We start from the raw sequence: 15,293 nt of genomic DNA on the forward strand, positions 1-15,293 counted from the left end.
ATGATTACTGATCAATACTTTCGGTCAACCCTCTTCTCGCCTTTGCATGAAAGGGCGACAAATCATTATAATAGATTACAAAGTAGACAGAAAACTTGTGGTAGAAGTTCCACCGTGTTCTCTAATACTGAAGCATGTATAAAAACCGTACCCTGTTCGTGTTTTTGTGGGCCATCTTTCTCTGAATCAATCTTTCGCACACGCTCAACATGTCGTCCCATGTACTAGTCATTGGGGGCTCTGGAGCCCAAGGCATACCCGTCGTGAAAAGCGAGCATTCTGCGTCACCTAATCTTCCCTACCCACTAACTGACTGATCTTGAAGAGCTATCGCAACACCCGCAGTACTCAGCAATTAGAGTGTTGACGCGTGATTCAACCTCTGAAAACTCTAAGTATCTAGCAACTCTTCCGAAAGTGTCGCTATATGTAGGCCAAACCGACAACGATGAGGACCTCAAGGGTGCATTTTCTGGAATCGATCTCGCCCACGTCAATTTGAACAGTTTCGCCATTGGAATCAAGAACGAACTTTACTGGGGAATCCGGATCTACGAAATCGCCGTTCAAGCTGGTGTGAAACACTTTATCTGGTCTTCGTTGGATAGATTCATGGCTGAGACAAATTATGACGATGAAATCCGAGTTGGTCATTACTACGGCAAGGCCTATGTTGAGCAGTGGCTTTCTGCTATTCCACAACGGAAAGATTCAACGCGATGGTCTATCTTGACCACGGGACCCTACATCGAAATGCTTTCTGAGATGCTGCGACCTCGTCAGAGGGATGATGGAACGTACGTCTTTGAGGCGCCCCTCGGAAATGGCTTGGTTCCGTTTGTTTATCTTGAGGATTTGGGTCACTACGTGAATTGGATATTCTCCAACCCAGACCAATCCGCTGGACTGAATGTCAAAGTAGCAATAGAACATGTTTCGTACGAGTACCTTGCAGCCACATTCACCAAGGTCACTGGGAAACCCGCTATCTATCGCAATATCTCGTTCGACGAATTGTTCACCGTTGGACCTCTCAGCAGCGTTGCGGAAGTTAAGCTTGGGCCCGAAAAGTACCAAGATGATCCAACTCTGTTGTCGTATCGGCAAAACTTCACGGCTTGGTGGAAGCTTTATCAACGCGCGGGGGAGGATCGAAACATACTCAAGCGTGACTATGACTTCCTGGACCGTATCTTCCCAGAGAGAGTGCGGACTGTCGAAGAGTGGATGCGAAAGGTTGACTATACCGGTGCTGCTCGAGCCGTGCTAAAGACTGCATGAGAATCGCAGTGAATCTTGAACCTGACGGGAGCTGCTCGCCTCGCGCCTGAATCTTTATTAGATTCTCTGAACAGTTCAGCTAATTCAGTTTGTAAATGATTTTACAGTATAAAATCAAATGACTCCGTCCCAAAAGCACATGCCATAAGAGTAACATGATGAGAGTAACAGCAGATTTGTATTTGAGCCAATTTTAGTAGAGGGAGATACAACGTACCTCTTATAACTTTATGCATAGCAAGTACGTGCAATAATCTCTCCAAACGAGTCGCCCTAGGTAGAACGTTTCCAGAGCTCTCCCGAGGGCAAGATTCTCAACTGTAGCATTGGCCTAAATTTTGTCGCGGCTACGTTTCTCCAGAATTTTTGACGAATTTCATTGTCTTCTTTGTAATAATAGCGTCGGGATTCTATCGCTGTAACAGATAGAGCTATAAAACAAAGCTTGGAGAGTTTCGTACTCAGGTAAGTTCTCTTGTATAGCAAGATGTCCACCGCAGGCTCTTGACAGGCAATATCACTGACCAATCGCTCTAGATAGAAAGTGCGAGTCCACACAACGAACTTGCGAAGGTGATAACTCTCAAGCATGACATATAACCAATTTACAACCTTCTGAAGCATCACACGGTAAGACTTCTATCAGAGTAATCAATATCTTAACGCTGAGCTTAATTTTATAACATCTGGCAGGATTAATCAAGAAGAATGTTTCTCTCGGAAGCCACTGCGCGGGAATTATCCCTTCAAATGTTCAATCTTGTCTAGCGTTGAAATGGACACTGGAGGGACTTTAAATATTTATTTATAAATTATCTGATCCCAGAAACCCTAACCAACTACATTGGTTCTGCAAATATAAGAAGCAGTTGCCGAATGTCTACTCGTCGATTGATATGCACAAGTCATGACAAGCCCTAATTAGCCGCTTTCGTCATCTTGGCTTCAATCACAGCATCAAGGGAGACGTACTATCTCACACTTGCTGAGGTTCTTACTTGACTGCCTCGGAATTTTCCGAGGAGGTTGTGATTGATTTTATATGACTCACACTGAATATCCACAATGGTGATATTTTATACTTCATGACACAATAATCGACGGCACTTCAATATAATATCTACGGGAATGCTAACATCGCGCAATATCAACCAATGTGTCAAGCATTTAAAGTCACTTGAGTATCCTCACTAGTCGAGAAGCTTTTTATATTATATTATTAATAATTACAAATACTTTTTGGTGTTGAACGTAATGACGGCTCGGAACTTGGAGCTTCCTTCCACGACCTTTACATCTTATAATATTTGAATATACAATAGTTATCCTGTTCAGTCATTCTTCTCTACTTCATACGTTTTCACATTTGAGCCTGGTTCACGTCATGTCCTCCCTCGCCCCTGCTTTCGAGGTAAATGGCCTTGCCGCTGACGGCTTGGACGACGCAAAACCCACCCAAGTCTCGTGGAAAGAGTACCGCAACCTCCGACACAATGTCCTCCCAATTCGACCATTAGGCTCGCATGTCCCGGCACATGGCTTCAAATCTCCTCGAGATGTGCCCAGCGACCGCGGCTTGCTGGCAGATCCAAACCTTCCAAATCTCTTAGGCCTTGGGGTCCAGAGGATTGATCTGACCCCATCTATTGGGTATGTGTTCTCAGAGCGGAAGATACAAGAAATAACATACTAATTTTTGAAGTACCCAATTGACCGGTCTCCAGCTGAGCCAGTTGACGGATGTGCAAAAAGATGAGCTGGCGCTGTTGGCTGCGCATCGTGGTGTCGTGTTCTTCCGAGACCAAGATATCACCGCAGAGCAACAGCGTGCTCTCTTCGATTATTACGGTATGTTTGACACTCAAAAAAATTAAATATACGTTAAATTTCAGCCTAGGACTCCCCGAACTGCCGGGTGACAACCCTGAAGATGGGAAAAAGTCTGCCACAAACACAATCCAGGAACAGGAGCAGTATGCGACTCTCATCCCCTAAAGCCATATACGCTAAGCTGGATGTAGGGACTATCGAAAGACATACATCCATTTCAAGTGGCCATTTGCTGATTTCCATGCCGACTCGTCTTTCGAGATCAATCCGCCTTCGTTCTCTCTCCTACGAGTTGATGAGCCTCCTCCCACCGGCGGAGATACCAATTGGTGATATCTTATGCCGATTGTACTCTCCTTGATGTATTTACTGACCTTCAACTTCGATAGGATCTCCGGCTATGGAACTTTCGAATCTCTCTCCCCAACTCTCCAGAAATTCGTCGAGGGCTTGAGCGCATGGCACAGCGCTGGCGTATGTCAGCCACTTACAACCCCTCCAATGTGCTCACCTCATCTATCTCATCATTGACCAAAATTGTAGCATGTTTACGACTCAGTATTGAACCACTGGAGCGGACATCCGCCAACACGACCACGCGAAACCCTGCACCCCGTCGTCCGCACTCACCCGGTCACAGGCTACAAGTCGTTGAACCTGAACTCGGGGTTTGTGGACCGGATCGATGGGCTCAACAGATACGAGTCGGACAAGATCCTCGAGCTGCTGTTCACGCACATCCACACGGCCATCGATCATTCTGTCCGCTGGCGCTGGGAAAAGAATTCGGTTGCGTTGTGGGATAATCGGGCGACTACGCACCGTGCAACGCATGACTATGCGCCCATTCATCGGCATGGAGTCCGAGTGACAATTATCGGCGAGATACCTGTTTTGAAGAAGGATAGTCGGGCGAGACGGGAGGTGGAAAAGGAGTTGAGGAATCAGCCCAATCTGCCTGCTGTGTACAATGAGAACTTGAGGAAGGGTAAATATCTGACAGAGACAAAACCTGTTTTCTGACGGAGTTATCTAGCGTTCTCTAGACGTCCTTCAAATTTTGAGGTCGACTGGAGAAATTTCATCACGAGATGTATGAGGAAGTCCGGATAGGCAGTATATAAAGGATGGATGTTTGAAACAGTTGATTATTCAAAGCTGCTATGTAAGGCTTGATATTAAGGTATTTAAGGTTAGGAAGATATAGGTATAAGTTCTTAAATCTATATTTAGAACATCCTGAATAGGCTGTAAACTTTTAATAGAATGAGGGTATTATGTATAGCCATAATATGTAACTGTACTGAATACAGATTATCATACATATGTATTTATGTATCAAAAATACATTTGGTAATTAATACATGAATGTCGTAACACGCTTGCGTGCTGCGGTTACAACTCCGCGTCTATGGAGCAGGAAGAGGGGAAGACTCCCGCGACAACTGCGCTTTCCGGATGTCAATGTGTCCTTTGGTCTCTACCGGTATGCAACCGTAGGTGACTTTTATCTACTTTACTGCAACACTATGGTTTCGATAGTTTCGTCGCTGGATGTGGGGTTTTTTCAGACTCTCGAATCAGTGTCTGAAAGTACCGTTCTCATTCGAGACGAGCTGTACGGCGACCATACAATTTCAGAGCCCGTATTGGTGGAGCTACTTCGTTCCCCTACGCTTCTCCGATTGACAGGTGTCTATCAATACGGTGTGACAGGTTTGTTAGGCTTGGCTCCCAAAGTGACCCGGTTCGAGCACTCCGTGGGCACATTCCTGCTGGTACGCAAAGTTCGTGCCAGCGTCGAGGAGCAGGTTGCTGCTCTTCTTCACGACGTCAGTCATACCGCACTCAGCCATGTAGCTGACTGGGCACTTTCGAAACCCGGTGAGGGAAGTTTTCACGAAGTTCACAAAGCACGATATATCAGGACGACTCCACTGCCACAAATTCTCACCAAGCATGGATTTGGAGATTTGAAAGCGCTCAACGAGGAACTTTATCCCCTAGTGGAGATGCCCTCGCCTCACCTCTGTGCTGATCGGCTTGACTACTCGCTGCGAGACGCAGTAGGTTTTGAAAAACTTGCGCTAAAAGATGCCCAACGGGTTTTTGCCTCTTTGAAAGCATTTCCAGATGCATCATCTCCACGTAGACTGCTCGTGCTGGAGGAGGAACAGCTAGCTTTGACGCTAGCACGGGCATACTTGGCAACCGACAGGGATGTTTGGTCAAACAAAGCTCACATCGATTTGTACCGGAGGACTGGCCAGTTGATTGGAGAGATAATTAGACGCGGAGGTGTGAAGGAGGACGCTCTATGGAGTTTGTCCGACCAGGATTTTTGGGAGTTGTTGCGTAGTGCGGCTGATCCTAACGGCTTGGAGACAATGAAGCGTTTGGAGTCCGAAGGTCTTCCCAAGGAAGATGGCCTGCGTCTTCCACAGGGCGCAAAAGTTCGCACACTGGACCCGGATGTCTGGCTTCGAACTACGGAAGAGCCATTGCCTTTGTCCACCGTGCGCCCTGAGTGGGGTCTTGAGCGGCAAGACTACATTTTGAGTCGTGAAGCCACGCGGGTTTGAATGCTCAAAATTGTAGTTCTCTGATACTGATCTTCAACTGACAAAATACATATCCCATATTAGAAAAAGTCTATGTTCACCTTAACCTAATATCTGGGTTTTTCACAATAATGTATTATTCAATAATAAACGAGTATTAATACAATAAAGTCATAATTTTTGCGGGGCTCTCTGAGGTTGTATAGGATGGTTCTCTTATATGTAGTTATGTTGCGAGCCAAGTCACAGTTTCGCAGAAAATGCAGAAGGAGAATAAGAATTTAGCAGAGTTATTAACCGGAATCCTTTGCGTCGATTGAATATTGTAACCCCAGAAGACTTCAAAACAAGAACCAATCGGAATCGCACGACGACTATTGGTTTTATAGGCTTATGCAGCCTAATGTGTTCGGTGGAGAAACGTCAACTTTTCGCGAGGCTGCATATGTACATCACAATATTCTATGTACTTTTGTAATAATGAGCAAGCTTCTTGATTTGAAATCAAATCAAGTATTTGAGTAAAATAGAACTATGAGCATCTGTGGAGAATCAACTATAAATTCAGCCATCTCCTCCCTAGAAAACATTGAATATTAGATATCCTAACCTAGAGTTTTTCCGTCTTATTTCTCCAAGTCAATATTAAAATCGACACTCTAACCAGTCGCTCCTCAGTCAAAATGCCGTCGTACGTTATTACAGGAGCCTCAAGGGGGCTTGGGGTAAGTCAATTATTCAGCACACTTGCCAAAGCACCAAGACTGATTGCCTCTAATACCAGTGGGAATTCCTGCGTCAGCTATCCAGTGACTCCAACAACATTGTCATTGGAATGGTTCGAAACAAACATGCTACCGACACAAGGGTGTCAGAAGAATTGCAAGCACGGAGCAACATACACATATTGCAGGCAGATATCAGCGACTATGGCGCTATGCAGGTGAGTCTAGGACTTCTGAAATCGATATGAAATTTTTCGATTAAGTCTGTCATAGAATGCCGCCGAAGAGACTGCCCATATTACTGGCGGGGGACTCGACTACCTTATCGCGAATGCAGGCATGGTAGCAGGATTCGACGCCTTTGATCCTATTGGCATTCTGTATGTCTACTTACCGGAAAGAAGAGACGGACAATTGCTAACACAAAACCAGAGGCAAACAACCAGAAGCGCTTGAACACAACTTGATGCAAGCTTTCAAAATTAACGTGGTCTCCAACATCCACCTCTTCAATTTATTCACGCCTCTCATCCTCAAAGGAGAAGCCAAAAAAGTCATAGCTATCTCAAGTGGTCACGCAGATCTGAATATTACTGCAAAATTCAATATCGATGTGTCTGCCGTCTATGCCATTACAAAGGCCAGTCTAAATATCGCCGTGGCCAAGTTCAGCGCGCAGTATGCAAAAGATGGTGTTCTATTCATGAGCATTTGTCCTGGAGTGGTCGACACAGGCCGTTATGCTAGTGGTATGCGAACCCCATTTTATTCAAACTCAGTATTGGACAAAACTGATCGCTATTTTTGTGTAAAGCAACCGAGGAACAGCTAAAAGCAGTGTCGAGGATGACGAAATCGTTCAAAGAGTATGCACCTCATTTTAAGGGCCCAGCTTCCCCGGAATCTTCTGTTAGAGACGTGCTTTCCGTCATAAATAATTCAAGCGTTGAAAATGGAGACGGTGGCTCTTTTGTTTCACACAAGGGAAATCAACAGTGGCTTTAAGCATTAGCGTGGAATAACGTGTTAGGTTCTAAGATTTGAAGAGTTGAGAAGTACCTAGCTAAATCAATTGATGGCATGGATCTATATACCCTCTGATAAGTTGCCTCCCTGTAGTCTGACAAAAGTTGACTCCCTGGTTTTGATCCACTGATAGAAACAGAAACTTTACTCAAATCGGTTAGTCCCCGCAGAAAGTTGCCCATTGTCGGAGATTGTGGGTACCATGCTGATGCTGACATCCGTGCGATGCTATACATGACCTACTCTCGCATGGAATTTCCTGTTGAGCAGAATTGCAAGGGACTTGCAGCTATAAAATGCGTATATGAGCCCAAAGACACCATTATCAACACAATTTTAGCACAGAATTCCGGATACTCAATAGCATCGCCTCTGCAAGCTTGGAACCGAGCATTACTCCGTCTTTTAGAGAGATTACAACATGGCGAGTAAAAGCTGTGGAACGTGCAGAGGTAGTCAACAATATCAAAAATATCGCCTGTTCAAATATCATATGGGCTTGAGCTTGCTAACATTTTCCAACGATTTTTCAAGATCGTCGAATTCTCTGCGATCGGGCTCTCCCAACTTGCTCGCAGTGTTCTCGGTCAAACCGGCCCTGCAAAGGGTATGAACTCCGGCTATCCTGGCCAAATGCAAACGATAAGAGGCGCGCAGTGGTAAGAAAGTCGTCATTATTCAAGAGAACGAACACAACACGCCAATTCTCCGAAACCCTTCTGGTTAATGTCTCGCACTGGGATATCGATATGCATCATTATCTCTCTGGGTTAGATGTCGGTAAGGCCGAGCTGCTCTTTTCAGACAATGAAAAAAAAAAATTCAACATGCTAACGCGTCCAAGACTACAGAAAATTAGTTATACGTAGGCCTCCTAGGTCATTCAACCCAGTTCACCTCGGGATCGAGGAGCATTACTTGTTTCAATATTGTATGTCACGGATAACCCTAACCGTAAAAGAATTAACCCTACTATTACCAAGCTCAAGATCCTTACAATAACCACAGTTCAATATATCGGCTCCAGCTCTTTAACTACATTTGGAAATGATCCTATGGATATGGGTAAATTGCTCATTCGAATGGCCTTGGCGAATAATACGCCATCGGCCACGGCAATACGACAGTCTTTACTTGCCTTCTCATCACTGCATCGCAATAGATTACAGTCGCAGGCAGCAGAGTTCAAGGTTTCCGCCATCAGAGCCTTAGGCGACGCTACAAAGAGGGAGATCGGCACTATGGAAGCGTTCCAGCATGTTGCTGCTGGAATGCTCTTGTGTTCATTTGAGGTCGGTCCATATAATAAGATCCCCGCAAGGCCGATGCATGAAATTCTGACGATAGCTTAGATCCACCAAACTTCATGTACTTCTAACCAGTGGAAGCCGTTCTTGGACGGTGCCCAGGGCATCATTCAGGCATTCTCTCTTAGCGCAGTGGACCAGGATAGTGAATTAGGTATATTGTTGGACTGGGTATATTACCATGACGTCTTATCCACTTTCAGTGTCTTACACTGGCAACCCCGGCCAATGGGAATTAAATTATTTCCCGCAGATAATTTGACAATGAAGGTTCGTCTGTTCGTCTACGGGAGCTATTTTATACAAGGAGAGGGTTTACTGATTATAAAACACTGCTAGATGGGACAGTCAACTCCGTCCAGCTTTTCCGCAGCTCTAAAGCTATTTTCAGATGTTTGCAGCGCAGTAGCTTCAAAGCCGCCAGAAACCATGTCTGCACAGGAACTTAGTGATTACAAAAAATTCTTAAACGTTCTCGGGTGGAGGATTAGAACGCTTCCCACCGTGATCGAAGATAGCCACACCCATATTTCTACGACGACGACCATGGAATTATTCCAACTTGCCATGCTTGTCTATCTCAATCGAGCAACCAAAAACTTACTCGAGACGGGGGATAAAACTCAAGAACGGGTTGAAAGAGGGTTATCCATATTATTCAAACTCGGCTCTTGCAAACCGCAGTTCCCGCTGTTTATATTGGGGTGCGAAGCAAAAACAGATCTTGAAAGATGCACTGTTCTTGAGCTGATGGCTAAGACTGAAACTATGGCTTCGTCACGATCCCATTTTTATATAAAAAGATTGATCCAGGCTATTTGGGTGCAAGACGACCTTGCTAATGGGGGGCTGGATTATATGGTTAAGTTAAGTGCTATTATTAGCTCTTGTACTATTTTGCCATCTTTCGTGTAGGTTCAGTATCCAGACATAGAGATGCACAAGAAACATAAATTGGAAGGAATATATGTATCAAGGGTAAATACACTCTCAACAAGTGGTAATAAAAATAAATCTTCTAGTATAGATAAATTGGGTTAATTTGGTGTACTTAGGGTCGAAGTTTCCAAAGTCGTAATTACGAATTATACCTATGGGGGAAGGTACATTGCTTTTATGCGTCTTATTCATACAATCCTAACGCCATCGACCGCCGAGAAATTTAAATACTATATTCCCTCCCAACTACACGTACATTGAAATGTAGCAAGAAGTGTAGATAATGATAAATCCTAAGAAATGAATGGCTAAAGAACAAACGAACGAAATGGCCAGTAGCGTCCAATCCAACCCCAAACAATCCAATACACGAAAAAAAAAAAAAAATCCAATCAAAACATTGAACCGGTCGCTCGCGTTGAGCGAGAATAGGTAGGTGGTAGCCCGTTGGTTGTCTGAATGAATATGCAACGAAGAAGAGATAGACAGATAGATAGACAGGAATTGAGATATATCAATTCAAATACATGGATGCCCTGGCAAAGGCTAGCAATGATATATCATTTGTTGTTGAGTGCATCGTCAATTAATTTTTCAACAGACAAAAAACAAAGGGTTAAAAGGTAACGAAATTTCTAGTTTCGTCTCGTTTTCACATGCTCTTTCTCTCTCTCTCTCTTTTCTCTTTTCTTCGCAGACTCACGGTTCTTGCTATCTTTTATACTGCTCAACTCTACTCCTGGCCAAAACCTAATGTTTCTTCAACGGCTATGGACAGTTTCTGCTGCAAGGCTTCGTGGGACTTATAAGGTGGAAGATCGAGGCGATTGAAGCTAGTATAAACATTAGTAAGAAGAATATGATTGATGAGAAATTGACAGCTTACCAAGTATGAGACTTTGGAAGAGCTACAGGATCTCCGGACTTCTCAATGGTAAATCGCCTTGGGCCGTCGGAACCCTGCAAATCCTTGAAACCGTTGACCGGAATACGAGAGGTACCGGTAGCAAACTGAAGCAAGCGGGATTTTTGTTCTGCGTCCCAACTTCGAATAATCTTCCAAAAGTTTTGAATGACCTCGTCGGATTCTTGGTATCCGCGGTAATCTGTGTGTTTCTTCCAGTCGTCAACGTCAATATCGGCAATACCACCAATCAGCAACTCTAGTTCTCGCTCGTCAAACACATTCACCAGGTCCTGGGGAATGAGTTCGTTGAAACCGGAGATGAAGGCGTTGAATTGTTGCTCAACGCGTTTCTGGATCTTCCATTCCGTAACAAGCCTGTGATAATCAGTAAATGGTCTCTACACTTTCCGAATTTTGTACGTACTCGACGTATTTCCCTTTGTTCTCGTCGGTGACGGGAATGTTTCTTCCATTGGGTATCAAGTCAATGGTATCTCGTTCACCAAACTTCTCATCATCAATAGAAAACGTGAGTTCGACGATACCCTCAATGTCGTTTTCACTGAACAGGTCATTAATACACTTTCAACCCTTAAAAAAAAGGAGGGGGAACTTACAGCGTCCACGACAGATTGCGATGGAAATCCTCATCTACACCCTCCATATCCTGGAGTGTGACCTTCTTCCTAAGCATCATTTTATAGAATGCGCCAATGAAGAAAGAATCCAGAAAGCGTCGGTGGAAAATGGCGAGCCCAACAACGCGTCCGATGAATTTGAAGTAGTTCAAATGCTCGGGGTTGATGCCGGAATGGGGGTTTATTTGAAGAGTGTAATTGTCGTGTGCGGAGTATTCAAAAAGGCAATAAAAGGGGTTAAACATTTCGTGAGAAAGAAGGAAAAAGTACTCCCTGGACAAAAATTAGTAATAGATACTACCAGGTCAATTTTATGGATATCCTACCGTGAGAGGCCACCATAATCCAAGCCGTCCTCCCCATCGAATTTAATCATCAGACGCTTCTTGAGATCAGAAGCACTCTGGCGCATGATTTCTGCATACGAATCTTCGAAAATGTTACTACGACGAACTTTGATGTGGCACTGGCCAGACATGATTCGCAAGGCCGGTTGCGAGCGGAAGTAAATAAGCTTGCGACGGAAGTCACGCTTATACTGAGGCACACCCTGATCCAGGGACGAGGGTAGTCGGGGATCATCCCATGTAGTGGTCTTGGTGTTGTGGTCCACGAAATAAACGCGAGCAGTATTAGTTAGTCTCATTTCCCACCCACTAGGCAAAGGTCCCAATTGCGAAACAGTTTGTTGCTGGAAAGTGGTGTTCCCTCCACCGGCATTTTGCCCATATACACGAATGTAATGCTGTCGCCGGGGATCGACCCAGGTGGTAGTGCGGGTGTTATGATCCACGAAGTAGGGTCGGCCCTCCGGGGTTGTCCTCTGCTCCCAACCAGCTGGGAGTTCACCTGTGCCCGCAGTTGTCACTCCCGTAGCAGCCATCGAAACGGCGTTGGCAGCGCTTGCAGCATTCTGGGCACTGCTGCTTCCACCTGCAGGTGGAGTAGTTGCTTGCTGGCCTTCTTGCAAGTTAGGGGAGCTGGCACCAGTGCGGTCCTCTGGTAGCATTCGACTTTGATGGGCTCGACGTTCCATTTGCATATTCGCCTCTCTTTGTGACCGCTGGGCGCTTTCATTATAGTTAGCTGACGGCCGGTTCCAGGTCGTAGTCCTCGTGTTATGATCCACGTAGTATGTTCTTCCGAGATTATCTTCCCGTCGCTCCCATCCTGCAGGCAGTCGACCCAAGTTGTCTTCAAAGGAACTCAGATTTGTTCTGGAGCCCTGCGCGGTTTGTCCATTAGGCTGAGGCTGCGCAGCACCGTTGGCGGCTGATAATCCGCTTGTAGGGCGAGCCCCCGAAGAGGCTCGCGTAGGAGTAAACGATGACGTTGAATTCGCGGCGACTGGAGATGCACTTGGACCGTCTACAAGACTTGCACCTTGAGACGAAGACGAGGTTTGTATGTGCGGAACTGTCCCCGACGTACCCAAAGAATGCGGTTGAGGTCTGTGTACACCATTCTGACTGGGGGTTTGCGCAGTAAGATTAGTAGACAGGTTAATAATGAGTTTGCCGTGTACGACAAGATTGTCATTCGATTTCTTCAAATCACGGGTGAGCATTTCTAACAGTATCAGTGTTAGTGAAATCTATATTGTAAATGTCACAGCATAAATTACCATCACCTCCCATCTGGAGGTCAATCACATCGCCAATTCGCACATTGATCACGCCGAGGAACCCTTGATCCTTCTTCTTAAACTTCTTCTGGTCGAATATCTGGATGGCCAGAATACTGTCCTCGTTGACCTTTCTATAGGCAAAAAGAACCGCAGGTTAGAGTGTAATGCAAGCGTGAAAGGATACAACCTACAAATCGAAGGTCTCGTTCCAATACGGATTCAAAGTTTTCCTTATCACAGAGGTCGTGTGCGTCTGCTCACCGCCGATTGTGGCAACCGCAAAAGGGTCGGGAAATCCTAAACCATTATAATCAGACCTATTACAAAGCAGACTGGCCGGAAGCAGCATTTCGTACTGAAGACATCGCGTTTATATAACCCGTCAGCAGCGATAACTGTCGTGGGGGTTAGTCCTAGGAAGCATTCTTAAGAGGAGCGGGAGATGGGCGACGCACTTGTAAGCCTCAGGTTTGGCTGGCTGCAGACAGAGCGACTGGTTAGCACGGTGTATTCCATCGAGCAAGCTCCGGTCTCCTCATCGGCAGCACTCACGCAGGCAGATTGGAACCCATTCTTCGATGAATTCAAGGCTTATAGGCAGCGGGATGCGACCGAATAGCCGGGCGAGGTGACGACGCTTAGCACATCCACTGCAGGGAGTTGGCGACGACGGAAGAGAGGACCACCCGGGGGGATCAGGACAGGAGTCTCGGTCTTGGTGTCTTCTCGCCTCTTCTAGGGGGAGAGAATGCCGCCTTGATGGGGAGTTGCTGACGTTTAGGACCAGGCACTGTTAATAAGGGCTGTACACTGTATTTGATGGTCGAGGTTGGGGCTGAGCAGGCTTGACGTGAGCGGGCTGACCAATGACCGGCGGGGAGGGGCTGGCCCAGCGCTTACTGGGAGTCTCGGCCGGCGGTCAACCTCCAGTTACATGTGTATCATCTTAAGAGTCTATGTCATCTGGAATAGTACGCTGTTCTATGGCATGTCTATTAAATGCTGAGACGTTATCTACTGCGTCCAGTTCAGGCTACTGGCTGCCTATGACCCATGCTGGTTTTCGGACAACCCCGCTACTCTACTATGTTTTTACTACGTGCATGCTGCACATATGTACTGTTCTGACCATTGATGCATATAATGACATATTGGGATCAAAATGGAGCAGTACATGTTCTCTAAAGCGACATATTTGCAGCCATCGTGACTACATAGCAGGAATTCATGCCATTGTCGCAGTAGTGCTCTCCTTCAGCCCAGAACCAGATTGCCAGTACATGTATATCAATTGATGTATATAAAACAAATTACCTATTTTATTTCCCCCATCAACCTGGCCCACGGTAGGTAGATACTATCATACATCCTCAACTCCGAACCCTCGACCAAAACTCATAACAAGGATGACTTGGATTGTAAATATGATGAAAATAACTCCTTCTCCTTCGGCTCTGTGCCATACCAGGGGTATCTAGTAAGGAGAAAACCCACGGCCCCGACCACGATATCCGCCCCGATATCCACCTCGAGGGTTGAATCCTCCCCGGCCAAAGCCACGGCCGCGTCCTCGGCCGCGACCTCGGGCCATGCCTGGAAGGTTGGTGCGTTTCGGTGTTACCTATAGACGTGTTAGTATGGCTGTACGTGCGGTTTATATTGAGGAGGATATATGACGCACCTTCAAGTTGCGTCCACGAAAAACACTTTCATTCAAAACCAAGGCCTGTGCAACAAGACTCGGTTCCGCAAACTCAACATAAGCGTATCTATTCTCACCGATGAGCAAACTCCAAGCACGAGAAGACAAAACTGGTACGAACCCTTTAGGATGGCCAGAAAATTTATCTAACAGAATCGTAACGCGGTTGATCGAGCCGCAGCTCTGAAAGTGTGCCTGGATTTCTTCTGGAGAAGCGCCGTAGTCGACATTGCCCACGAATATACTACGAGCATCAATGTCCTCTTTATCCTCCTGCAGCCCTTCTGACTGCGCGTCCAGCGTTTCCTGCATTTCGCGCAACTTGGCCGCCTCGGATTCCATCTCGGCTACTCGTTTTTTCATCGCGGCGATTTCTTCCTATAGGCAAAAGTTAGCTGGTAGTAGGTGTAGAAACTAATCCAACTTCAATTGTATAAAGGAGCCGTGTATGCATAGTATACATGGCTTCGAAGCTTGACAGAACGAGATTGGCAGTCGGCATACTTCATCATCGGCGCCTTCTTCGTGAGCCGGTAAGTGCTCGTCAGGAATATTCGTTGCCTCGGTGGCCATATTGACAGTCGGAATGCACTTTTTGTGCTTGCAATCAAAAAAGAATAATGGCGATCAGAAGTTCTGTAGGCTCGGTAGGGTCTTCGGTGGCGTTTCCAGGCGAAAGAGGGGGTTTCAAATCGACAAAACAATGGAATGCGAAAGATAGGCGAGTCTTATTTTATGCGCTAGTGAGAT

The 15,293-nt window shown here is 45.8% G+C and overlaps 7 protein-coding genes across 7 annotated transcripts; 5 read left to right on the top strand and 2 right to left on the bottom strand.

Annotated features, from left to right (window-relative positions):
* Window positions 1–209: 209 nt before the first annotated feature.
* BGW36DRAFT_340827 (uncharacterized protein) lies at window positions 210–1,307 on the top strand (the record flags this gene model as incomplete). Its single annotated transcript, XM_046213081.1, has 2 exons — window positions 210–283; window positions 360–1,307. 2 exons carry the CDS (start codon window positions 210–212, stop codon window positions 1,279–1,281), a joined length of 996 nt encoding a protein of 331 aa, XP_046071703.1. The 3' UTR covers window positions 1,282–1,307.
* A 1,358-nt stretch (window positions 1,308–2,665) lies between these two features.
* Window positions 2,666–4,134, top strand: BGW36DRAFT_358819 (uncharacterized protein; the record flags this gene model as incomplete). Its single annotated transcript, XM_046214009.1, has 6 exons — window positions 2,666–2,931; window positions 2,984–3,129; window positions 3,179–3,254; window positions 3,303–3,440; window positions 3,501–3,585; window positions 3,655–4,134. The coding sequence occupies 6 exons, from the start codon at window positions 2,666–2,668 to the stop codon at window positions 4,132–4,134; spliced, it is 1,191 nt and encodes a 396-aa protein (XP_046071704.1).
* Window positions 4,135–4,524: 390 nt separating this feature from the next.
* BGW36DRAFT_377743 (uncharacterized protein) lies at window positions 4,525–5,824 on the top strand. The gene has a single exon (XM_046216021.1). It carries the CDS (start codon window positions 4,641–4,643, stop codon window positions 5,691–5,693), a length of 1,053 nt encoding a protein of 350 aa, XP_046071705.1. The 5' UTR covers window positions 4,525–4,640; the 3' UTR covers window positions 5,694–5,824.
* Window positions 5,825–6,285: 461 nt separating this feature from the next.
* Window positions 6,286–7,569, top strand: BGW36DRAFT_377747 (uncharacterized protein). Its single transcript, XM_046216022.1, has 5 exons — window positions 6,286–6,397; window positions 6,457–6,615; window positions 6,671–6,777; window positions 6,830–7,146; window positions 7,212–7,569. Exons 1-5 carry the CDS (start codon window positions 6,356–6,358, stop codon window positions 7,400–7,402), a joined length of 816 nt encoding a protein of 271 aa, XP_046071706.1. The 5' UTR covers window positions 6,286–6,355; the 3' UTR covers window positions 7,403–7,569.
* BGW36DRAFT_377752 (fungal-specific transcription factor domain-containing protein) lies at window positions 7,566–9,687 on the top strand. Its single transcript, XM_046216023.1, has 6 exons — window positions 7,566–7,875; window positions 7,958–8,203; window positions 8,268–8,354; window positions 8,432–8,715; window positions 8,776–9,000; window positions 9,070–9,687. Exons 1-6 carry the CDS (start codon window positions 7,845–7,847, stop codon window positions 9,643–9,645), a joined length of 1,449 nt encoding a protein of 482 aa, XP_046071707.1. The 5' UTR covers window positions 7,566–7,844; the 3' UTR covers window positions 9,646–9,687.
* A 662-nt stretch (window positions 9,688–10,349) lies between these two features.
* BGW36DRAFT_159204 (putative ubiquitin-protein ligase) lies at window positions 10,350–13,446 on the bottom strand. The gene is made up of 9 exons (XM_046209567.1): window positions 13,297–13,446; window positions 13,198–13,236; window positions 13,033–13,138; window positions 12,839–12,972; window positions 11,541–12,783; window positions 11,194–11,487; window positions 11,001–11,138; window positions 10,556–10,951; window positions 10,350–10,502 (listed from the first exon to the last, which is right to left on the bottom strand). Exons 1-9 carry the CDS (start codon window positions 13,355–13,357, stop codon window positions 10,403–10,405), a joined length of 2,511 nt encoding a protein of 836 aa, XP_046071708.1. The 5' UTR covers window positions 13,358–13,446; the 3' UTR covers window positions 10,350–10,402.
* Window positions 13,447–14,225: 779 nt separating this feature from the next.
* Window positions 14,226–15,133, bottom strand: BGW36DRAFT_159261 (uncharacterized protein). The gene is made up of 3 exons (XM_046209569.1): window positions 15,048–15,133; window positions 14,523–14,917; window positions 14,226–14,462 (listed from the first exon to the last, which is right to left on the bottom strand). The coding sequence occupies exons 2-3, from the start codon at window positions 14,904–14,906 to the stop codon at window positions 14,316–14,318; spliced, it is 531 nt and encodes a 176-aa protein (XP_046071709.1). The 5' UTR covers window positions 14,907–14,917; window positions 15,048–15,133; the 3' UTR covers window positions 14,226–14,315.
* Between the last annotated feature and the right edge of the window lie 160 nt (window positions 15,134–15,293).

Source organism: Talaromyces proteolyticus (genome assembly GCF_021365285.1).
Source record: "Talaromyces proteolyticus strain PMI_201 chromosome Unknown BGW36scaffold_6, whole genome shotgun sequence".
NCBI lineage: Eukaryota > Fungi > Ascomycota > Eurotiomycetes > Eurotiales > Trichocomaceae > Talaromyces > Talaromyces proteolyticus.

Excerpts from the sequence above, each read along its gene's own strand:
- BGW36DRAFT_377743 (XM_046216021.1), top strand. The coding sequence starts at position 4,641 with ATGGTTTCGATAGTTTCGTCGCTGGATGTGGGGTTTTTTCAGACTCTC.
- BGW36DRAFT_377747 (XM_046216022.1), top strand. The coding sequence starts at position 6,356 with ATGCCGTCGTACGTTATTACAGGAGCCTCAAGGGGGCTTGGG. Across the intron at positions 6,616-6,670 it reads GCGACTATGGCGCTATGCAG|AATGCCGCCGAAGAGACTGC; the intron begins GTGAGTCTAGGA and ends AGTCTGTCATAG. Across the intron at positions 6,778-6,829 it reads TTTGATCCTATTGGCATTCT|AGGCAAACAACCAGAAGCGC; the intron begins GTATGTCTACTT and ends ACACAAAACCAG.
- BGW36DRAFT_377752 (XM_046216023.1), top strand. The coding sequence starts at position 7,845 with ATGGCGAGTAAAAGCTGTGGAACGTGCAGAG. Across the intron at positions 7,876-7,957 it reads AAGCTGTGGAACGTGCAGAG|ATCGTCGAATTCTCTGCGAT; the intron begins GTAGTCAACAAT and ends CGATTTTTCAAG. Across the intron at positions 8,716-8,775 it reads TGCTCTTGTGTTCATTTGAG|ATCCACCAAACTTCATGTAC; the intron begins GTCGGTCCATAT and ends ACGATAGCTTAG.
- BGW36DRAFT_159204 (XM_046209567.1), bottom strand. The coding sequence starts at position 13,357 with ATGGAATACACCGTGCTAACCAGTCGCTCTGTCTGCAGCCAGCCAAAC. Across the intron at positions 11,139-11,193 it reads CGCAATCTGTCGTGGACGCT|TGAAAACGACATTGAGGGTA; the intron begins GTAAGTTCCCCC and ends TGACCTGTTCAG. Across the intron at positions 10,952-11,000 it reads AACAAAGGGAAATACGTCGA|GCTTGTTACGGAATGGAAGA; the intron begins GTACGTACAAAA and ends TGATTATCACAG.
- BGW36DRAFT_159261 (XM_046209569.1), bottom strand. The coding sequence starts at position 14,906 with ATGAAAAAACGAGTAGCCGAGATGGAATCCGAGGCGGCCAAGTTGCGC. Across the intron at positions 14,463-14,522 it reads TTCGTGGACGCAACTTGAAG|GTAACACCGAAACGCACCAA; the intron begins GTGCGTCATATA and ends ACACGTCTATAG.